Genomic DNA, 24794 nt, shown 5'->3' with positions numbered 1-24794 from the left:
TGCACATTCAAGGCTTTGAATGTGATTATCACCCTAAAGTGGATATTCCCATATAATACAATATGTGCACATATTTCGTGTTAGGTATTAATGGGACAAATGTTGACTCAAATGTTTTTAAAGAAGAAATACACAAAATCTTTTATACCTAAAGCGTCCAGCTTCCGGTTTCCCGACTTGTTTTCTTTAAATGCAAGGCCTCAGACACCACATTGTCGTGTTGAGGTCACCGCAATACATACTACTACAATAATTCTGACCGAAACATGAATATGGATGCTATGGATATTGGCTCTCCAAGTACTAAAACGTCAGAGATTTCGAATCTACTGCCAATTTTGAGTAACCAAAACGCGATCGATTCATGTTGTCCCACTGTGAAATCTGCTGAAAACACGGTCTTCACTTAAATAGGAAACCGGGGGACGGGAGAAACTAGAGATCCAATTACGGTCGATTCGTCCATGGTATTGTTGCGAAAATCTCCAGAAAAAAGAAAAGGATCACATGGCAAAAGGAAACTTCAACCTCATAGGAGAGGGAATGAGAGGGTAAATGCTGCACATTCGAATTTTTTCTTCCCGATCTATCAGTAAAAGCGAGAGAAAGGCAAGCTGGTGATGTGGACCCAACTGGTCTAATACCGTGTGTAGAAATGGATCTCTGGGAGTCGGACATTTTCAGCTTCAAAAAGTTTCTAGCCGTTTCTTGTGGGCGTTGCTGTCCTACCTGGTATGGTAATATCCAAAGGAATCGTACACAAGGAAACGGAACAAACTGGCAACTTCAGTGAGACCGTCACTATTCACTGAATAAGGCCACATCTATGTCTAAGAAATTAAAGGCTAGTCATATCAAGAATGCCAAATATTTTTCTATCCACTGGCAGCAAGGATGGGGAAGGTACAGAATTGCCTTTCTATGTTTCTGGTAGAAGATCTATGGCTTCGATTCAACAAAATCTATGGCATTGGATAGTTGAGTGGTGACGTGTCATAGTTATTTCTATAAACCAACCCAATGATTCAATATATTCTTCACTGATATAACAATTAAGGCACCCAGTAGCATATCATCATCATCAACGGCGCAACAACCGGCATCCGGTCTAGGCCTGCCTTAATAAGGAACTCCAGACATCCCGGTTTTGAGCCCAGTTGCGAATGCGGAGTCATATGTCTTTGAACTCTTAATAGGTTGTGATGCGATTGACGACATATTGATGTGGGAAGTAGCAAATGCAAACTCAGAGGAGAAATGCTATTTGATTGGTCTCACGTAAGATGGGCTAAAAAGTGAAGAAGTGAACAATTTGTGTTGGTGCTCTAACAACTCAATTTATGGGCGAACAGAATGCAATACAAAATGAAATTCTACTCTCTAACGAACTCTTGTGGAATCGAGAACTGCAAACACAGCAAATGAACCAGGTGACTTCTCATGCTTGTGAAAGCTATAATATTGAAGACTTGTTAAACTTTAGGAACTCACAGCGTGGACATGAAAGGTTCATTAGAAGTTCGGAACCAGACTCCTTTAGAACATGTTGTAAGGAACTAGAAAATGAAAGAGTAGCAAGAAGGCTGTATAGACTCCTTTTTTTTTTTTTTTTTTTTTTTTTTTTTTTTTTTTTTGGGTAGGGTAGGTGAATGCATTTACGCACACAGTGTTGGACTCCCGATTCGGTACATCGTCGGACTACCAACTAAACACCTCCCCATCGTCAGAGAGCTAGCCTGGAACCGTTTGTCACATTACTTCGGGCCAGCCCCCGATCTCTCCCGCCTTGCGGAGCCTTCAAATCAGGGAATTCCTTTCACCAACGGGAGGGGAGAGGAGGAAGGGAACTGTCAGTTCAAGGAACTCCCTGCCATCCGGCTCCTCCACCGGTCGAGTTCTATCTTCTTAGCAACGAGAAGGGCCCGAACGTAATGGGCAACACGGTTCCAGCTGTCAGCAGTCCTCAGCATCTCTTCCACAATGTTGTCTGGAGAGAGATCCCCTGTGTTTAAATAGAGCTGCTGACGAACCCCATCCCACCTTCCACAAGAAAAAAAAGTGTGGTGGGCATCGTCCACAACTCCATTGCAAAACACACAGTCCGGAGAATGCGCCTTTCCAATCTTGTGCAGGTAAGACTGAAAACTTCCATGCCCACTTAAAAATTGGGTAAGGAAATAGTCAGTCTCACCATGCTTCCGATTCAGCCACGCACCTAGGTTGCCGATGAGCCGCGCAGTCCATCTGCCTCTAGTTTCATTTTGCCAAGAGAGCTGCCACTCGTCTAGAGTGTGTTGCCGTTCTTCGCGAGCAACCACCTCCCTTGGCTCATCTCCCTTGCGCTTGTATATGGCCTGACGCTCCCTAGCAAGAAGGGCAACGGGGATAACTCCCGCGATCACCATCACGGCCGGTTCAGAGACTGTGCGGTACGCAGACGCCACTCGTAAAGCTCCCCGTCTCTGTACTTGCGCGAGGCGTCTACGATATACCTCCTTGTTAAGAGCGCCAGCCCATACCTCTGCGCCGTAGAGCAGGGCAGACTGCGTTGAGCTCATCAGGAGACGTCGCCTACTAGACGTAGGACCCCCAATGTTTGCCATTAGCCTACTTAACGCCGAAACTCCAACCGCAGCCTTGTTCGCTGCTGCTTGGATTTGCTCAGAAAAGCTCATCTTTGAGTCAAGAGTCAACCCGAGGTACTTTACCGCTGATTTTGACTCGATTATCGACTCGCCGAACGATATGGGACACAGGGTCGGAATTCTCTTCTTAGTCAGGATGACTACTTCGGTTTTTTCCAGTGCAAGGTTGAAACCATGAGTAGTCATCCATCCGCTTACCCGTCGCATCAATATGCCGAGTCTGCTTTGCGCCTGTTCGACAGTGCGTCCAGCAACAAGCGCTGCGACATCATCTGCGTAGCCGACCAGGCGCGATTCTTCTGGCATGTCGAGTTTAAGCAGACTGTCATAGGTAGCGTTCCAGAGGTCCGGCCCTAGGATGGATCCCTGTGCTACCCCCGACGTGACCTCCATCCACCTTTGACCCTCTAGTGTTTCATAGAGCAGGGAGCGATTCCTCAGATAGTCCCTCAAAATCCGTAAGAGATAGTTCGGCACGTTGAAGGTATTGTCTAGTGTGCCTAGAATGTCTTTCCATCTTACGGAATTGAAGGCGTTTCTGACGTCAAGCGTTACGAGGAGCACCACCCGTCGAGTTCGGCGGCTATGTGCCTCTGCTCGTTGAACGGCGTCCACGACCTGCATGACAGCATCAATTGTCGATCTCCCTGCCCTAAAACCAAACTGCCGGGGAGATAAATCTCCGGCAGCGCGTATCGCTTCAGCGAGTCTACTTCTGATGAGCTTTTCGAGCACTTTCCCAGCAGTATCAAGCATACATAGCGGGCGGTATGAAGACGGCAGTTCGGGATCGCCTTTCCCTTTAGGGATCAGCGCAAGCCTCGCAACTTTCCAACGAGCAGGGAAAATGCCCTCTTTCAGGCAAGCGTTGAATGCACCGAGCAGTAGGCCTGGCCGGTGTTGGAATACCAGTTTGTACACCTCTGCTGGAATACCATCGGGTCCTGGCGCCTTCTTGTTTTTCATAGAGAGGACTGCCTGTTCCAACTCTTTTACAGAGAAAAGTGGACAGTCCTCTGCGCTCTCCGCGCCGACGTCACCATCCCATACGGGGTGTGCAGGGAAGAGTGCCCTCACAATGCGGTCCATCTGCTCGGCCTTAAGTGAACAGGGTTTCCGCAGAGCCCCGATTTTTCGGGTTACAAGTTTGTAACCGAGTCCCCACGGATCCCCGTTCACCTCGTCGATCAGATCTTGCCAGCAGCGAGCTTTGCTCTTGTTTATTGCGCTGCGGAGTCTCCTTTTGGCTGATTTGTACTCCATCATTATGGTACATGCCTCTTCCCGGTCGCCTAGACGTTGTGTTAAGCGGCGGAGCCTGTGACATTCCTTCCGGAGCTCTGCGATTTCCACTGTCCACCAATACATGGAAGGTTTGCCGCGCCTCGATGTCTTCCTGGGCATGGAGGCTCCGCAGACCGTCGTTATCAGGTTCATAACTGAATTTACGACAGTGTCAGCAGCGGCGCCACCGCCCCCAGGAGTACCCTTCAGCGTGGCCCCACCCGTTCCCAGAGTTTCGACAAACTTCCCGGTGTTCACCTTCGCGACGTTCCATACACAGAAAGATCGCTGGGGTGGCGCACACCGAGAGTTTGTGTCCACCACTTCAAAAGCAATGTATTGGTGGTCACTGGCCGAAAACTCTTCCAGAACTCGCCACCCGTCCACCAGCGACACCAGTGATTCCGATGCGAAGGTTACGTCTGGAATGCTTCCTTCGCAGCCCGGGCGCCGGAACGTTGGGGTGGATCCGGTGTTTAGAACTACCAGTCCTATTCTCGCCGCCATTTCCAAAATTCGTTTCCCTCTGGAATCTGTGTGAGGCATGCCCCATTCAAGTGCCCTAGCATTGAAGTCACCTCCGACCAGGATCCGCCCATCCGTGCTTAAGATAGCGTCCTCCAATGCCTCAAGCCTCCGACGAAAGTCCGGCATCGTCTCATTCGGCGTAAGATAGACACTAAAAAACGTTATCCCTGAACACCGAATCCAAACAAAGCCGTCCCCTCGGCCTTGGGCAAGAACCCCCAGGAGGGTGCCGTCCCGAACCCAGATGGCAGCGGTACCTGATATGTCTGGGTGCCATGAAACTGGGCCCTTGTTTCGGTACTGCTCACTGATGAGTACTAAATCAGCTTTGGTCTCCGCAGCGAACTGCGCTAGCAACTCGTGAGCGGTTGCACTCCGGTGCATATTGATTTGTAGGATGCGAATCATGTTGACCGTATCCTAGCTCTTTCCAGTTCTGCTCTGAAAACTGGACACCGCCCCGATCCCGCAGTGTGCGCAATGCTCTCATCAGTCGCGCCACGGTCCTTGCATAGAACGCAGCTTTCCTTTTCATTGCAGCTGTTCGCTTTATGGCCTGCCTGACCGCATTTACGGCATGTTGCCCTTCTGTCAGGTCCCCGACAGTTTGCAGATGTGTGCCCATAATCCAAACATCTGTAACATTTGGTTGGGGCGGCCCGAATTCGTATCCTACACACTACCCAACCAATTCTTATTTTCCCGCTGTTTAGAAGCTTCCTCGCGTAGTGCTCGGCAACTTCCACCACAGCGAGTTTTTGGCCTCGTGAGTTTGCGGAGGTGATACCAATCCGGACATTGGTTACCTCCGGGCATTCGCGTTTGATGGCCTCTTCTACCTCGTTCTTTTCCGTGAGACAGTCAAGGTCTCGTATTTCTAAAGCACACGTGGGTTCCAGGCTAGAAACCAAAGCTTTTTCTCCTAGAAGCCCCTTGACTGCTTCACAGAACGTGACTTTATTTATAGTCTTCGGGCCTAGTTCGACTAAGACTCCACCACCCTTCGTTTTACGTATGGAAGACACCTCCGCTCCGTTGTCTTCGGGTTTGATTTTGTAACGGATTTCGCTGAGGACTTCCGCAAAAGTCTTGCCTTCCGTCGGCTTAATAAGCAAAGCTGGCGGTCTAGTCCTCCTTCGTCTCCCCACCTTTTCTTTTGACACTCCATCCTTCGTGTCCGCTTTAGTTTTAGGCAGAGGTTTTTCTGATGGCGCGACGTGTTGTTGTCTTTTGATCCTCTTCGCCTTCTTCTTTCCAGCCCTGGAGAGTACCTGAGTGAAGTCTCCTTCAGATGTCCCTTCCTCCTTTCGTTTTTTACCAAGTTCACTCTGCAATGGGCTGTCAGCGATCCGTTTGGTACTCGTGGTGTTCTCCTCGGGAAGCGCGGTTGTTTCTGCTTCCTGCGGATTTTGTCTTACTTTCCATGTTCGCCTATAATATGAAATCCTGTCCAGGAGCTCTTCCAGTTCCATTAGCCCGTTTTTCACTCCCTTACCGACGTTTTTCTGAAGGAACGTCGAAGATCGCATGTGCTTCACAATTGCTGTGCATTTTTTAATAAGTCTTTCCTCTTCCGCTTGTGCCAGAGTAATCGACAGTCCTCCCACTCGGCTTATATTCGAAACCATTTTATTAGTTTCGGCAGTTTCCACTGTGCCTCTTTCCCCAATTACAGCACTGTGCTGTATGGTCTGGGTTCCTCCTATCTGTGTTGCAGGTGCTGCATCACTTTCCGAGCCTTTCTCTCCGTCTGCGCGTCCCGATGTCTCGTCGGGTATTTCAGCCCTTGTTGCGTCCTTCGCTGGGCGCTGGGGCGAACGGCGCATTTTCGTGCTGCGAATAAACGCAGTCAGCTCACTCTCCATTTCCACTATCTCCTCGTTCTGTTCGTTTTTTTTCTCCATTTGAGTTGTTTACCAGCGCATCGTGTGCAAGGGAGCGGGCCGCAATAGTCAGGAACGGGTATACCCTCGGGGACACAGCCCCTACCCCAGTTCCCTGAGGCCTGACCTACGCTTAGCTGATCCCGGAATTCACGGACGGATCAGCGCTCGCTCGGGGCAACGCGGTCTACTAACACCGGTTCAATGCACACTACCCGACCAGGGTCCCGAAGGGGCTGGCTCCTGATACACGCCACAACTACCACCTTGGCAGAGCTAGGCTCACATCACCCCATCGACGTCGACAGGGAGTTGTCGACGGCTCCGGGGACTCCCAGTGTGTCCCAGCGTGTATCGGTCATTAGCAGTTCGCTCTTCACCGAGAAACTTTCTCGAGGCTACTACCTAGGACGCAAGTATTATGCCAGCTAGGGGGTCAGAACTACTTGCTCGGGCACCTCGGGGACGCCACTCCCCGTATCGTAAACGACCCATGAAGGATCGTTGACGATCCCTGAGGGATGTATAGACTCCTTAAAAGTGGTGAGTCCGCACAGTTGCATTATCTTATTAAACCGGATGGCACACATGAACTCTAAAGTTAACCAGTGCAGACTCCATTCAAAGCACACTATCTAACAGATGATTGAATTGGGCCGGAGAGAATTGATGGAATCTGGAAACCAAGTGTTGCAAGAGAAACTGTAAACTACGCTCTCGTTTACCGGTCGGCTCTTCAATAATTGGTTCCCAGGTTAGAGGCCGCAACTCTAAAAGAGGAGGGTGTAATGAGGGCGTTTGTGGACACAGAAGAGTTTTTGACTATGGCAAACTTCTAAATACTTCGTGATGCCGCCAGGGAGTATATTATCGATGGTACTTAAGTGCATCTATTCTGTGCTTACACAGAGGTTTTTATTGAAGTAGAAGTTCATAGCTACAACAAAAGTGACTAGATGTGCCTCTAAGGAGGTGTGCTATCGTCACTTCTTTGGGATAAGTTGATCGAGTGACTGTTATGTGGCACGCAAAAATCGCAAATGGGAGTCCAAGCTTATGTGGATGACGTACTTGTATTTGATGGCGATTTGAGGTCGGGTACCAGTCGACTCAGTTGTGAATAAGTAACCGAGTCAAATCACGGTAATAATCTCGGGCGAAGGCAATGCTGACCATATAGCACACATACTTGAAGACCCTGATCCAAATGGATAATCCAACGATTATTATTATCCGTAGGTAGGTGAAAATTAACCAGCATGGGAATGTCAGCAACATTTACAAATGCTGTTATCAAAAATTGGGAATAAACTTCCCATAAAGATAAAGGACGAACATACTGCAAGATTTATTCTTCTGACCATTGACCATTTTGACTGTTCATAATTCAGTAGCAATCTTCAGAATAGGGATTCACCTAGATGGCTCCTATCCATACTGTAATGGGGAAGTGGAATCTGCGCAATATTTTCTATATATGTGCTATGCGTATGGACGCATCATGTATTTTGTACTAATATGCTTCGGCTGCAGAGCGTAGTTTCGTATACATAAACGAATTCGAGACATTCCGTTAGACGGGGTAGTCGGGTACAATGAACCACTATAGTCTGAGTGCTCGGAGGCTATGAATCTCCCCAAACCCATGTCGCATATGGAATGGCTATGCGATGTCGTAGAATAAGTCTGCGAAAATGTTCCCCTTTTTCAGATCAGATCTAATTTCCAAGACGATCCAATAGATTTTGTCAATATGCTGTTCGTGAGATTCAAACTGATGGTGGGGGATGAAGCCGTTTTTAGATACGAATGGAAATATTCACGTCAGCAGCAATTGCTCAAAAACTTTGAGAAAATAGGAAGGAAACTTATTGGCCTACAAGGAATCACAAGGATTTTGTCTTTACTACATTTTGAAAATATCGAAGTCAATTAGTAATTATCAAAGTTCTCCATAATATCGAAATCAATCAATATAGTCCACAACTGCTTTTGTTTTCCGGAAGCACGTGATCCCCAGTGGGTGTGGTTTGCATTGTAGTGCCGAGCAGCAAGAAATTTGTATCTCAATGTACCGAAAAACTGCATTCTTTTTATTTTTATTTTCTTAAAAGCAAAAAGTTTACAAATTTTCAATTAGTGAGTAAAATTATGAAAAAATAGTAAGAATTAGTTAACATGCTTTTAATGTATGTATGTCCCAAAGCATACTTAGAAAGTATCTTGATAGTGCTTCATTTTTTCTAGATTTTTAAAAACCAAACCGAGTCTGCTGTAAATTTTTACATTAATTTGTATACAATTACGAATTTAGTTATTACGTAAACAATTATCTGGTAACAGTTGAATAGATTAGTTAAATACATTTTTTTAAATATTTCCAATAAATACTCCCCACTGAGTCCTATTTTCGAAATCTAAAACAGCCTATCTTTTGGAAAAAGGATTGGACTATTAATTAACACTTGAGTTAATATTACTACATGTACTTATTATTATCACAGACAGACTTTGTTGCTTAATATACAACTATGAGAAAATACTACATCTTGTGGTCCAGATACAAGTCAGAGATTAGCTGCATTAAGGGTTTAGTCCCTGCTACCTTTCGAAAAAACAATTCTTCGATTGCATAAAGAGGGACCTTTCGCAATTGTTGGATGACTTGGATCACTTCATTGAGGCGATTTCTATCTGGCCGTAAGCACATCAAATAATTTGTAAGATTGGCCCAAGCTATTTCGAACATTTTATATATTTTTGGTCCTTCCCGCAATCTCGTTTCCGTACCTAATTGCTCACAAATGGTATAAGTCGTTATTAACCCCTCCATGATAACCCTTTGAAATAGGAAAATAGGACGTAGTAAGTCATATTCTTGGGCATTTAGTTGTAAGCTCTGAATATATCGCAGAGAGGAACTAATGGCTTTCACATCATCCCCTAGTCGATGAATAAAGAAATCGAATCTGTCTTCTGCAAGGTAATCACGTAGAAGTTGTTCCATATCTACTGGCATCATATATTGGATCATCGACAAAACGAATAGCTCCTTCCAAGATCCATCGATTAGGAGGAGCTGATCTGAAATGCAGAGCTCTCTAAACCTCCCCACGATTTTGGATTGACGAATGTTGTCGAATAGAAGTTCAGCTGCTATTTCGTGAATACTTATATCATCCGCATTAGGAGCTGGTTCCATAAGATAAGGTCGGTGAATAACACTGCCGCGGCGGTACATGAACCTCTGCATAGTAGGAGGTGGAACCGTATTGTTGCGGGTAGTCACTGGACACACCTCGCAAGCGTCACTATCAAGGTTGGCAGCCATTTCAGAAGCGATGATTTCATTTTGTAAGTCGATCTGGCGCTGAATTGCGAAGGCCTGAGGCCCTCGTTCACGCTGAACGGCTTGTTGTTTCATACCAGCTTCAAAACACTTCCTAAGTCGACATGCTCGGCATAGATTTCGGTGTTCTTTATCAACAATGCAGCTGCCAAGGTTGCCTAATGTACAATCATATTGACGACGCTGCCGGATTGATCGTTGGAAAAAAGCCGCACATGCATCGCAAGCGTAAACTCCATAATGCTTCCCAGTGCTGTAGTCACAACATACTTCACAAGCAATGTTGGTGAGGAGTTGCACTGGATAAGAAAGTGGATTGGAGTAACTGGCGTAAAGGGATAAATTGAAAAAAGTGTTCTTACTTTTTGCAGGACATTCATTGGATCCTATGTCGATGATTGGGGAACTGCACGATGGTGGACTGTCGTTTACCATAATTACATGAATTCGTTAGTGACTGGTAACAAAGAATATTGGCTATTCTAAATCACGAAATGTCTGTGGACGGTCTCTTTTGAAGATGTTCGATGCGATAGTTACCTCCACTGTAAACAAGATATATTTCATTCATCACTCTCTTTGAGCGGTATTCAACTGAATGAACTGGACTGGTAAATAGTAGTAAGTGGAAATTAGTTTTCTCAATCAACTCAAAGAAAATTTCTAAATTACCATGTATCAAACAAATAACTTCAACGTTTTGTGGAAAGTAAAATCGCATCGCCGGGTTTTCAGGACGGATTTTTTTCCCAAGTGGATTTTAATTTTGACATCCGTTGCAAAGTGGAGGGGTGGTGGTGTTAGAAAGAGGTCATTTAAATGAAGGACCCATTCCCAGAAGAAAAATCTAATCATGATGATGACCCTATAAGATATCTAAGTCCTAAAATATCCTCCTCACCGATATATTTTCAAATAAAGTTAATAATAGTATACTACTATATTTGTTTGGAAATTTGCTGGAAACCCCTTTTGGGAGGGGTCCTTTTGGAACCTGTAGCCGGTCCTAAGCCCGGTTGTAAATGGAGGAGGGATGGATAGCTTCAGTTTGAATGGCTGCACGCCACAGCAGCGTCTCAAGGGCTAGATGAGCACAGTGCAGGAACTTTTCAGTCTTGCAGTTTACTCACTGAGGAAGCTACTCCAATACCTGACAGTTAGGTATAAAATGCAAATCCATCTAATGAGAAGAAGGAGGAATTTGACGTCCGGCACGGATAACCAGCGGGAGTCGTTTGATTTGGTGACTGGGTCGAGCTCCCGTTATGGATAGCTCGGCGTCGAAACCGCTAGTCGTGGGGCGGTTCGACGTCTAGGCGCCACGACAACCAGGGGCATTGCTCCGCCTACTGCAGCTGTTTTGCCACAATCTGTGGCGACCACTTCAGCAGGTTCGCGTAGGTAGCGGAAGAAGTGAGCTTAAGAAATGAACCTTTTCATCATCCGTTCCTACTACGAAATAATGGCGGAGGCGGGTCCGACATCTTTACGGCCCTTGATCAGAGATTCATCGAACGTTTTCCGCAAATGGCGCATGTGATTGTGCAGCCAGTCGCATAACAGTACCGCTTTATAACTCGCAACGACACAATCCCGGCCACGATCAGCGAGCGTGTTCGACTTGAAGTCACCGCGGAAACTGGTGACCGAGAGTCGATGGGGGCAGAGGCGGCGCCATCAACAACACCACGCGCACGAAACTATGCCATCCCCAATAAGACACCTGTAGTTGAAATTAGTGTGTCCAGACTAAAGCAGAAACTTTCTGTCATATGCAATCGGCTACGACGGTATGGCAAAAATCACTCCAGATGTGTCCAGAATGCAACATACGCGAGGAACCAGTGGAGCTTTTCCAGATCTCTCAACGAATCTCAACAAAACGTCCAGACAGTGCAGTTTTCGGTAACGGAAGCGAAAGAATACGGGGGTGGACTTTGGGGGTTACCCGCTCAGTTGAGCATGCTGAGTGGATCACCACCGACGATACCCGCCATGCCAATATGCCTGGCATGAATTTTGTGGATGTTACCGAAGAGGAAGTGTAATGATAAGTGTGGAATAGGAGATCAGGCCGATCATCCTGAGTGGCCGATAACGACCTAGAGGGCAGAGCTATCCCAAAAATCTAAAGAAATTGGCAAAATTGAAGCTCTATCAAAGTGCTCGATCGACACGTTCTTGCACGCCTCTGTGCTAGCCAGGCTCGGGAATGTGGGGGGGTCCTTTGAGCGCTTTGATCCCTCACGCTTCATTACTTAAAACAACGTGCCTTTTCCGATGCGTGGGTCCGCAAGGGATTTTAAATTCGATTTTACAAGGAATTTCGCGACGGCCTATCGATGGACAAACAGAACGCGAGCTAAATTTGAAAATAAAAAAAAAACCGACTCGACCGCGCGCGTGGAGCCGTAAGTCTCCGAACCTCAGAGGCCGCGCCTCGTACAAGATCTGAGGCGGAAGAGACGGCAATCGATACGGTGATCCGTCGTGGATTTTCCCCTCCTTGATCGCGGCACTCAGGTCCAAAAATCTAAAGAAATTGGCAAAATTGAAGCTCTATCAAAGTGCTCGATCGACACGTTCTTGCACGCCTCTGTGCTAGCCAGGCTCGGGAATGTGGGGGGGTCCTTTGAGCGCTTTGATCCCTCACGCTTCATTACTTAAAACAACGTGCCTTTTCCGATGCGTGGGTCCGCAAGGGATTTTAAATTCGATTTTACAAGGAATTTCGCGACGGCCTATCGATGGACAAACAGAACGCGAGCTAAATTTGAAAATAAAAAAAAAACCGACTCGACCGCGCGCGTGGAGCCGTAAGTCTCCGAACCTCAGAGGCCGCGCCTCGTACAAGATCTGAGGCGGAAGAGACGGCAATCGATACGGTGATCCGTCGTGGATTTTCCCCTCCTTGATCGCGGCACTCAGGTCCGGAGACTTACGGCTCCACGCGCGCGGTCGAGCCGGTTTTTTTTTTTATTTTCCAATTTAGCTCGCGTTCTGTTTGTCCATCGATAAGCCGTCGCGAAATTCCTTGTAAAATCGAATTTAAAATCCGGTGCGGACTCACGCATCGGAAAAGGCACGTTGTTTTAAGTAATGAAGCGTGAGGGATCAAAGCGCTCAAAGGACCCCCCCACATTCCCGAGCCTGGCTAGCACAGAGGCGTGCAAGAACGTGTCGATCGAGCACTTTGATAGAGCTTCAATCTTTGTGGGCGGACCTTCACGGTCAATTTTGCCAATTTGTTTAGCTTTTTGGGATAGCTCTGCCCTCTAGGTCGTTATCGGCCACTCAGGATGATCGGCCTGATCTCCTATCCCATTCTTATCATTACAGAAGTTCGACGAGCCATAAAGAGCTCGAGGAACTGGAGGGGTCGAGGTTTGGATCGGGTGCAGAAATTCTGGTATAAGAAATTTATCACTGTACACAGTCGGTTAGTACACAGCATAAATCAAGTCATGAGTCGGCCAGAGGAATTTTCACCCTTCCTCACTGTGGGGATTACCTACCTTATTATTATTTGCTTGCTAACTCTCTGCAAATTCATAACGTCCATTATTAGCGGAAGGGTCAATGCGCATCTCGAGACCAACAACTGTCCGAGGAGTAGAAGGGCTGCCGAATTGGGTCAAGGGTTTGCAAAGAGCAATTCATTATCGACTGGGTAGTTGTAGGACAAGCAACTAGAGGCCAAAGAAACCTCTTCAGTTACTATATCGACTATGCCAAGGCTTTCGATAGCGTCCCGCATACCTGACTAATCGATCGCATTGATCCGAAACTAATAAAGTTTTTGGCGACAGTCATGGAAGGGTGGCATGCTACATTAGTACGTGGATTTGAGGGTGCTAATACCTCAGAGCCCATCCGTATACGGAGGGGCATCTTTCAGGGAGATTCGTTGAGTCCTCTTTGGTTTTGCGTGACACTGAACCCCTTTCATGGCTACTGAATGATGCTAGAGCGCTTGGTTTTGCCAGTAAATATGGCCTACGGGATACGGACAACTATGTCCAAATTCCGACTGCATCATCCAAACTCTGCCGTGGAGCGGATGAACCTGCCTCGTGACATCGGAGGTAGAGGCGGGGTTGACATGGCGACACAACATCATCACCAAGTGGACTCGCTGTGCCCTTATTTTTATAGCCAAGAGCAGGCAAGTACCCTGCATGCGGCTGTCTGTAAGGCAGTCTGTGGGCTGACTCCATTTAACTTGAAGGATCGATCCTTCAATCCTCTGAGTGGGGTGAAGTCGGACAAGAGCGGATCGATGAATGGAAGTCGAAAGCAATGCACGGTAAACGCGTGAATTGTTTGTGGCAACCATTTGTCGATTTGCATTTGTCAAACAGATGGCTGTGTGCTGGGGAGCTCTTTGCGGAGACGGAGGGGTTCATTTGTACCATTCAGAGAAGCCCTGAAGGGGATGTCTTCGAACTCCCATCTAGTCTGGTTCAAACTATGCAGAAGTACACCATTTTGCATACGTGCCCGATGCTACGAGGAGTCCTCAGCGAATTCTCCCGTTGACGTACTACCTGCCACCACCACCAGCGCCCTTTTATATTTTAAGTAGGTAAGATCGTCCAGGCCTAAATGTTTGGCACTTAGTGCTAGTATTAGGTAAAATCCGGCATCTGCCGAGATTGTGACAACTTGGAAACTATTAATAATCGTTGGCGCAACAATCCAATTGGATCAGTGCCTTGAAGTGTGCACTTCATTCAAGACCGTAACGGTATACTACAACACTATGTTCTGTTGTAGGAGACAATGTGGTCAGCATTGCGCTCGCCCGAGATTATTACCCTAATTTCACTCAGGTACTTATTCACAGCTGAGTCGATTGGTATCCGATGTCAAATTACGATACAAATGTCACTGGTACCAGTGAGATATGAACTGCAATCTCCCGTTACAACAGCCCAGCGCTTTAACCACTTGAGTCATCCCACCACATATTTCCCGCAGCTCCTTCTGGGTAACTGGAGGTATCATGCACTCGTTGACCTAGACCATCCTTTCTCTTCCGCTATTTTCGTGGTGAGCGGTAATAATTTCTTCCAGAAGGCGCTTGAGGTGATCTTCCCAGTCTTTTCATTACCACGCTGATGGGCCCACTCCAAGAGTTTATATTTACACTTTCGCACAACTATTTTTTGGTGGTGGTGGCAGAGAGATTTGTTATCGTGACTGGATGTCGGATACCAGTTGACTCAGCTGTGACTGAGTACCTGAGTGAAATCAGGGTATTACTTTCGGGCCAGCACAAAGCTGACCACATTGCTTCCTACAGTGTACTGTACTGTACTATTACGATCTTGAATGAAGTGCTCTAACACACTTCAAGGCCCTGATACAATGTGGATTGTTGCGTTACTGGTTATTATTATCGGTGACAATAAAGCTCCAGATTTGGCTGGCATCCCCAACACAGCTTTGAAGCTGGCAGTGATGACTAGGTCCGAACTTTTTGCCAACACCTATTTCTTGACCGGTGGTGCTGCTTTCCAAACCCAATGAGTTACTTGGAGAAGCCGCATCGTACCATCTGATCTGCCTGATGGATAACCCACCCAGAATGGGTTACGATTATAAGTTTTGCCGATGACCTGGCTGTAGTTTTTATAGCAAAACACCCAGAGGATGTGGGACCCTGGCGGACAAAAAACGGAAGTGGCCTTAATAATGAACCATTGAAAAAAGGACATCGTAAAAATGGAAGACGGTGGAGATGTTGTCGGTTATTAGTCACATAGGGGTGATAGGGAGCACCTAGAGTATTCATACCAAAGGGCAGTTGACGGCACCACGGCACTTGCAAAATTGTTGCCAAATATCGGTGTGGCGAAACACTGTATGATATTGCTTCTATTCGGAGTGGTGCGATCCGTACTGCTCAACGCGCACTTGTATGGGCGAATGCGCTCTTAAACTCTCAAAGACGAAAGCAAGTGAATTCGGTTTCGGTCGACATTTTGGCGAATGAAATGAGTATACTATAATCATGCACGATGTATGGAGGGAACACGGAATGTAGGAATGCTGCAAGGTCAGGGTCGCATAATCTCTGCCAACGGAGATTGGGCGTATTTTCGAGGGGCCGGTGGATGCACAGGCACATTCTCAATGTTAGCCTGTGTCTTGGGCAGAAACACGGAGAAAGTAACTACCACGTTAGCCAGTTTCGCACGGTACACGGTGGTTGCTATAGGCAGTATCTCACCGGTTTGGATTGGATAATATGTCCTACATGCAGTGACGCACCGGTGGATGCATAGCGTGCGATGTTTCACTGCCCGAGGATCGCAATTGAAATAAGGAACCTGAACCAAAGCCTAGGAGAAAACGTGAGCTTGGGGAATATAGTGGGGGGGATGTTGAGGTTAAGAAAAACCAGTTTACAGCTGGAGGAGAAGCGCTCAAAGGACGAGAATTGTAAGTGCTTAAAAGTAAGCCCATCCCGCAAAGTAATACCTACATGGTGCCCGCGGGACTGCTTAGCAGATGCGAATCCGACACGTACCCGCTCTAACTCCGAAGTTTGTTCTGCGTAGCTGAAGCGGACTTGTCTTCTAAGATTGCCCAACTCCGCGTACGAACAAAAAAAACTGTCCGCTAATTGATTACCATACATGACGATAATGCGGAAATTTTGAATTCCTTGTTGGTTTGATATCACAATCCCCAAGATACCTGCTATATACAGAAGTAAACTCCGGCTCACTCTCACATATAGTAGGTAATGTGATATCACATGACTGTGATGTTACATCACCAACATCAAATACTAAAATATTATTGGCCCGTGTCCGGCACTGATCGTTATTATCCTCTAACTATTGGCTCATAAACCGTCCCGAATTCGAGTGTTGTAATTTTGTCGCCCTCACCAAGCCGGTGACTTTTATATTGAGACAGGAGGCGTAAATAAAGAACGGAACCTCCTCTTAGCCAGTTCGTTGACTCTATCTATTTCTTTATATTTCTTTATCTGCCAAAAGAAAAGGAATATTTTAAGTGAATAGCCCAGCCTAGGGTAGTCTTTTCATTGATTTTCCAGCTATGGTAATGACACTACTGACTCTAGAGATTTGTTGGCATAGTGACTCTAGATCCATATATTTCGCTTAGTGCATTATACGCTTAGCAATCAGAAGAATTATTTTAAAAATCTGTTTAACTTCTAATGACTGGATTTCTCTGCAAATCTTTAGCTCCAGTTAACCAAAAACGGCACCAAGAACAGGAAGAAAGAAAGCAATGACAAAAAATTTCGCTTATCTATAATGTCCCAGAGGATGTTATGGTAGAAGAGTTGACCATGCCTTCTATGCTCGGTAACAGAGAGAACTCCGATCTATTGGGGGACAATAAGAAGCTTGGTGCACCGAAAAAATTCCAATAGAATCAGATTGATTAGATCCGATGGCGAATTGAGAGATATAATAAAATACTTACAATTCCAAGTTTCAGGTACTACTTATTATGTTCGGCCTGCACTGTAAGAATCTACCATCCACGTGACAGACGCCAATTCGAACAGTGTCCATCGAAAGTATGAACACAGAATTCGTGGAAAATATAGGTAAAGGAGGAAACAACAGTACATGCCCTGGTGGGAAAGAAATATTAGTATTGAAATTGCGAGTACCCTCCAAATCTATTTCTTCTAATTCTATAAAACTATCATCAAAAAGAGTGAAAACGCCCGTGAGCGTTGGGTACAATTAATGTATACCGCCATTACTAAAAACCCTCAAAGATGCGGATCTTCAAGCGTACTTACGAGACGCTTGAAGGTCCGTAGTTAAATTGAACCCTATTTTTATTGAATTCATTGGAGGTCGTGCCAAAATATTCCCTCTGATGAGGGAGAAATGATCTGATCTTGCCATAGAACATCCTCAATTAAAATAGTTTTCGATCGTCAATTTTATGACAAAGAAAGCGAGCGGGCGAGCTTATCAATTTATGGAATTAAATATGGGAACATTCAATTTCGTGTCGCTGATCTCACATGCTCAACAAGTATTGCTTCACTCCGTAAATATACTGAATCTGCTCACTTGTTCTGCTGCTACGGAAATAGCTGACACGAAGTTAAAATAACAAGTCACGCGGTGCAGCGGAAGCAGGTAACTCTTAGCGGATGAAAATGGGTGGTTTTATTTAATTTATTTGTTTCTGTTGAGTGACGTTACACAAATGACAAAAATGTCAGTTTGTCCTACTATACCATTGCTAATAATAATAGGATAAACGACAAATTTTCCAGTATTGTGCTCAATATGGCTTGTATTGTTGTAATATGTAATTTGGAACAGGATATGCATCCTCTACAGTCCTGGGTGTTGGCCAAATTAAAAGACAACGAACGACACCTCGCTGTAATGGAGACGAAGATGTTTTTCGTTGGACTAGTGGCGAAACACGCCATGATCACATTCGAAATAAGAATTTCCGTGATTATAATGGGTTTGCACCGGCCGCGGAAAAATTGCATGAGAAACACCTTCGACGGTATGGTCACATAATTCGCACTTATGAAAATTCACTTGTCAGGATTAGTCTGATTAGTCGATGGGAAATGACTAACAGGCCGACCGAAAGGCTTAAGAAAACAGAGAAGATGGGGACAGGGTATAAGCAGATCACCATCAGGTGCGTCTCCAGCTAGTGAATAGGAGCAATTGTTGTATTCTCGGATATCAACGAACTAGCGAAGGCTTCAGGCTATGGACGAGCAAACATTTATGAAAGATTGTTATATAAATACACTCTCATAGAAATTTTTCCATAAAATGCCGCGAATCGCAAAAGTGTACAGTTCATCTATATATATCGAAGCGATGTACCAATCCTTCATTAAAAGGTTCAATTCGTACGACCTATCTTAATTTTGTCGGCATATCAACGTGTCCGCTAACGCCCTAGAGAGCGATAGAGAAGACTAACCTGGAAGTGAAGAAGATTATTCGAGGGTCCCTACACGCAGTAGCAATATCTTCAGCAACAAGGAAACAATTGGCGAAGCTAACAAAACCTCAATAAAGCTTTTGAGTAAAGCTGTGGTATTGTAGTTGAAATAAAAAAAAATTGAAAGCCGTTTTTTTTCGCTTTTGAACACAGGAACTAAGAATAACCTCTTGGCGATAACATCCAACATGTGATATTTTAATCCAATGGGCGGCCTGGAGAGGTTTGCGAATATCTGGGGCTTTCATCACCTTGCCACGCGTGGGGCGCAGCTCAGATCGTCGGCACATACTGAAGATGCGTGAAATCGTGAAAGACTTTCGTAAAATATGCAGGTTATACCGAACCCGATGATAAGAGAAAAGCACCAAGATCGCCATCGAAACCGTTCACCATCAACAATGGTCTAAGACAAGGGCATGCCTTATCATACATCCTCTTTAACTTGGCATTGCAAAAAGTGATCTTAATACGAGAGTCACCATCCTCTTTAAGTCCGCCCAACTACTGGGCAATATTAACCATATTGACATTATGGAAAAAACAACTCGGAGTGTACAATTTGCCTTCATGTAGACCGGACTGGCAAGAGATAGAAGAATCTTCTAAAGAATTTTTGGATGCCTGTCTGGTTGTAGGTAAAATCCAGCGGTTACTTAATCCATATGGGTGAGGATGATCTAGTCCGAAAGGTATACAGGCGACTGCGCCTAAGATGAAGCAACGACGAAGGCCAGCACACCGGACAGCTTTTAGAGATATCAAATTGGTGGATCTCGGTGTATAACCGGCATGTCTGGAGTCTCTTGCTAAGGTAGACCCAGACCAGATACTGTTGATATGACAATGATGATGATAGCTAATTTAAGACTCAGATGTTCATTGTAAGTGGGTGCGACAAATAAAAATTTATTGTTTTACTTTATAGGCAAACAGTAACTCTACCCAAAAAGCAACGATTTTGCCATGGATTACCGCATTATGAAAAAACTTGTGGGTGCTCGCAGATCTTCCAATGGTCTTTCAGCCGCTGCCTCCTCATTAATGATGATGAGCAGGTCGAGAGGTGTAAGGATCACTTCATCATCATGTTCGATCGTCCACCATCCCTTGAACTTTCATCTCTCATTTAAGAAATAGCTAGTCACCTCTACATGCAGATATGGACCATTCCTTTAAAGAGAAGTAACATCTGCCATCAATGCAAGTAAGCGGAACGAAACCGCCGGTCTTGATTATCACTCGGTGGAATTTTTCATTGCAGCAAATGCTATGCTGTTATATAGGATAGTTCAACCTATATGGGGTATACCACTTCACGTGGGGTAACTTGCACTCATGATATACAGAGAAAAATTAGGGATTAATCTGCAACTAGTAATAATAATAATAATAATCGTTGGCGCAACAATCCATGTTGGATCAGGGCCTTGAAGTGTGTTAGAGCACTTCATTCAAGACCGTAACGGTACACTAGGAGGCAATGTGGTCAGCATTGCGCTCGCCCGAGATTATTACCCTGATTTGACTCAGGTACTCATTCACAGCTGAGTCGACTGGTGTCCGACGTCAAATCACGATACAAATTCCACTGCCACCAGTGAGATTTGAACCGCGACCTTCCGTACGACAGCCTCGCGCTCTAACCACTCAGCTATTCGGACTCAACTGCAACTAGTAAGCTAGCAGCAAATATTTTAGATCCATTATTTTCTAATGTCATGTGGACCACATACTACGCGGTTACGTGGTAAGTTCCACTCGTTGGTCATATTGATAGCATGGCCCCTGTGACCCGTCGAGGTGTGGCTAACATTGACGGAAAGTGGAATACTATTTAGCAAACGGAAGGTGAACCTTGGAATTAGATGATGGAAGTAAGTGATAGAACCTAAGTCATGTTGCACCGTGATTTCATCTCATCATCTTCATGTATATCAACTGAAGCGAGCGGAGAAAATTAGGCCCAACCTTTTCGTCAACACTTCCAAGGCATTTTTAAAGAAAGTAATATTCCTTGTGCAATGGAAAAAGTGCAAGTTGGTGTAGGTTCTGGAACAACAATAGGCCCCCTCAAGAAAAAAGAGTAATCTAAACCAGACGTTCATCCATAGTCGAAAGAGGTAATGGCTTGTCGCAGTTCCAGTATGAGTTTCGCGGTGCCCACCATACAATGTATGCAATAGGAACAGTGATAAATCTGGCAAAAGATGCGATAATTATTTGCGGATTCTGTTCCGTGTTGGTATTAGATGTAAAGAACGTTTTCATCGAATTAAAGGTGCTTTGACCGGACATTTCGTGAATCTGGTCAAGAATTACCAGTTGGATGAAGGCAATGACAACAACAGGCAATGATATTGCTTGCTCAGTACTAACACCCCTGCTTGTTCTTCCCATCCCACAGGAGGCTTTGCGAATTGCCTGGATGTAGTTGTTAAAGCAGTGGAAGTGTACTGGATGAAAAGGGCTGGGCTGACGCTGGACGATCAGAAAACACTTAAACTTAAAACTTCATAGCAAACTCTAGAGAGACAAAGACTGCAAATGCGGAAGTTAATGCGCAAGTGGTCGTCTATAGGCCACTTATTAAATACATGAGGGTGGTAATTGAGCACTTACCAAAAGGTGGTTAGTGCCACTCTGGTACCTGCCAAATGTCGGCCGGTCGAAACACACCTCTTACCCGGAGTGATGCGATCTGTTTTGCTTTATGCGTCTCCTGTATGGGCAACAGCGTTTGCAAGCTCCCAGAGAAGGAAGCAGGCGAATTCGGTTTACCGACAGATGGTTCTGAGTATTTGCAGGGACTTCATCATCTGATGATCCACTACTGGTAGTAGCGGGCATGATCGCAGTCGACATTCTGGCGAGATAAATGGGGGTACAAAACTATGTAAAACGTATGGAGGAGTATACAAAACCCAGGTATGCGGCAAGGTCAGAGTTGTTCAATCTCTGGCGATGCAGTTGGGGCAAGTCTTCCACAGGCTAATTGCTAATGTTAGAGTGTGTCTTGAGAGGAAACATGGAGAGATCAACTACACCATTTCCCAGTTCGTCATGAGGCACAGCGGTTGCCACAGGCAATATCTGCGCTGCTTTGGGCTAGATGAATCCCTAAATTGTTTTGTATGTGGTGACATACCAGAGGATGCAACGAAGAGAAAGAAACTGAACCAAACGCCGAAAGGAATCGTTAGTCCGGAGAATATACTATTTGTGGAGGTGCTGAGATCGAAGTAGAAGTAGCTTCCATGTTCCTTTACAATCGCAAAAATAAAGAACGAGCTATTCAGGGAAATAAGAAGAAAAGAAATTCAAAAGACTTGGAGTACGAGTGCTAAAAGTAAACACATCCCCCTGGGGCTGAAGAAACCCAAGGTGGTTTTCAATAGGCCCGAACACCACATGCGGGCTGTTTAGTTCAGACGTTGGTCCGGCTGAACTGATTTTTACACCTCGATATATGAAGAAAATATATATATATATAAAAACTGGTGGTACTAACTGCCTAGCATTGAAAGAGTAGATGGGAATAGTGTGTAGGCCACTCTCATCATATAGTATAGTGGTATGAGTCCCGAAGTGAATGAAAGGATCATGTTTTTGTCCATAAGACTGACATTTATAAAAGTGTTATTAATCAATTATCGCAAAGAAGTTATAATTTCAAGGCGGTAAGGTTCAGAAGCCATTTTGCAACCACAATCTACGCTTTCCTCCTAAAATAATAATCAATTTACAAGCACTTGCAAAGGCCATTTAATTGGCTAGAGGCAATAATAGGGTAATACAAAGAAAAAAACAGTCCCCCTAAAGTTACATAATTAGTGTAATTGGTATCTCTAATCGAGAAAACTCCCGAGCATGGGGAATTCCAATATTACCCTCTTGACAGGCTTGCAGATGTCATTATCATGGATGATTGTAGGTAACCTTCTCGAAGTCACTCAATAAAATTTTATGTACAAAGAGACTTCTCAAGTCTCAACAGCACCACAATAAAGTAGGCCAAATGGATTTCCTCCTAAATATAAGAAAACTGGATGGGTTCCTTTGTGTTTGGCGTCTAACATAACAAAGTGGCATTATGACAATAACTTTTGTTGTTTTGTTGAGACTGGGTGTCATAAAGTCCAGACGAAGTTATTTCGTAACAGTTCATGCAATTAATCCTAAAATAACACTATCGATTGTTTAGCTACGGGAAAACCAGAGGTAATTGCTTCTGCCTTTGTATTTTGCACATCATAAATCCGTTGTCGCCAGTCTTCGGTGTCAATATGAAAATAAGTTTGATCCTGGTTTACTAAGAAAAATAACTAGAGGAGTTATTTCAGCTGTCAAACTTGATGAAGCCGAAAAAATGGGGCATAAAACCTGTGTCTTATTATATGATCCAGAATTGTTCATATAAGTCAAATTATTGATGTACTTATGCGGCGGCGCAGATTGACCACGGCATATTTTTGGAAAGTGCCATGTTGCCTTACATGGCAGGTCTGACCAAATACCGCTATATATACACATACACTTGCGCTTCTGTAAAATAAACGAAAGGAACTATGGTAGTTGTTCATCTCATAGTCCGCCGTAAAGATATTTCCAGTGTTTCATACACAATAGTTTAATGCACAATATTTTCAGTTTGAGCTCCGATAACAGATATCTGCTGCACCCGCTAATATTTTATAGCGTTATCTCTTATCACTCGTGCGATTCATTGTTCCAATCATCAAGCAAAATAACATCGTGTTAGAAGCACAGTTACTCCATGAGGTAGGTGCCTCTAAAAATCACCTACTGGCAGCTATTTTCCACTGATTTAGGTACAATAAAACACAGACATTTTCACGCCTACTTTTTCGAAAAATGCGCAATTTTAAATATTATTCAAAATACCATAAATACCTAATGAAGGATTATGCCCCGTTGATCCTAAAACAACACTTCGATCCAGATGAAAGCAAAGCCGTACCTTCTCACCTTTACGCCTTACCCAGCACTAAATCGATTGCCGCCTTTTCTCTGGTGTCAAAATGGCAATGTTTACTACCATCTTCGCCATGAATGGTAGCCAAGTGGTTTATTGCCGTTATCAGACATCATAATTGCTTCCAACTAAATTTCACAGATCAACTCAAAACTGGGCGTTTAGAATTGTGATAAACCATTCGTACCAGGTAAATATTACGTAGAAAATGTCCTACCTACTATTTTACCCTTTGACACTATATTGATAATTGGGATTAGGGTAACTTCTTTGAAAATGATTGTCCCAAGGACTAACATTTGGGTTGTTTGATTGTCGCTTTGATTTCTTCGACATTTTGCAATTTTTATTACCCAACTTTTGACCTTAGCTGGAGCAAGGCAGGTGACGAATTGTGGAATTTACAAATCAGACTCGATAGCTTGACATTTTTTACTTTGACTGATTCACTTAATTTAATCCATCCACAGAAATCGTTAATTTTCCCGTTTGTACATTCTTATACTGATGGGCAAGTTGAAGATGTATTATTTTTGAGACATCATTGTGACTTTTGGGGTAGTCGGCTTGGGAAAGCCCCGGGCGCACAGGTATATATACATATGATGTTATGTCCCAATGTTGCCAGAAACGAGCCACATTTTCGGTAAATGTGAGGACGAATTTGAGGATATTTTATTAATTTCGAGTCATTACTACTTCGTTCTGTGTTGGGAAAATAATCCATTCGGTTTCCGAGTACTCGTATGTTCCACAGTTGTTCAACCCCAAGTTAGACATAGATTTGTCCACATCGGAGTGAATGAAATACCCCAAAAATACTCCATGAATGGGTTTTCTTTCCTATGCTTCTTCCTTGTCTTTGTGAATCTGTGAATCTTTTATATTTTTGCCTTTCCTTGAAAGTATCTCCTCAATTCCATTGTCATCTTGCATAAGTTGTCAGACCTCATTCGCCCTCTCTACTAGGAGCTTTTTAAATGATGAGTGAGTCATCCTTTGCAAATGTTGAAGACCAGTTTTTTTCCATTGAGCAATGCTAATGCTTTAGATAAATGCTGGTATACCCTAGAAATACAGGCATTTGATTTCTTCCATATCAGATGCAAATGTCTTCGAAA

The 24794-nt window shown here is 44.6% G+C and overlaps 1 protein-coding gene across 5 annotated transcripts in view; it reads right to left on the bottom strand.

Moving 5' to 3' along the window:
- The window catches only part of LOC119658286 (protein tailless-like), a 74134-nt gene extending 50088 nt beyond the window's left edge, over positions 1 to 24046 (bottom strand). Inside the window, exons 1-4 of one of the 5 annotated variants that reach the window (XM_038065577.1) lie at positions 23592 to 23667; positions 17160 to 17313; positions 10052 to 10234; positions 8411 to 9988 (exon numbers count right to left, since the gene is read on the bottom strand). In XM_038065577.1, the coding sequence (XP_037921505.1) occupies positions 8883 to 9988; positions 10052 to 10124 (1179 nt within the window). In that variant the 5' untranslated portion in view covers positions 10125 to 10234; positions 17160 to 17313; positions 23592 to 23667 and the 3' untranslated portion in view covers positions 8411 to 8882. Of the gene's footprint in view, positions 1 to 8410; positions 9989 to 10051; positions 10235 to 17159; positions 17314 to 23591; positions 23729 to 24026 lie in introns of those variants that run through there. The other 4 variants (XM_038065579.1, XM_038065576.1, XM_038065578.1 and 1 more) reach the window with 4 other exon arrangements.
- Between the last annotated feature and the right edge of the window lie 748 nt (positions 24047 to 24794).

This window comes from Hermetia illucens, chromosome 5 (genome assembly GCF_905115235.1).
Source record: "Hermetia illucens chromosome 5, iHerIll2.2.curated.20191125, whole genome shotgun sequence".
Taxonomy (NCBI): Eukaryota; Metazoa; Arthropoda; class Insecta; order Diptera; family Stratiomyidae; genus Hermetia; species Hermetia illucens.
Note: the sequence above shows the minus strand (reverse complement) of the source record. Positions and strands in the feature narration are given on the sequence as shown.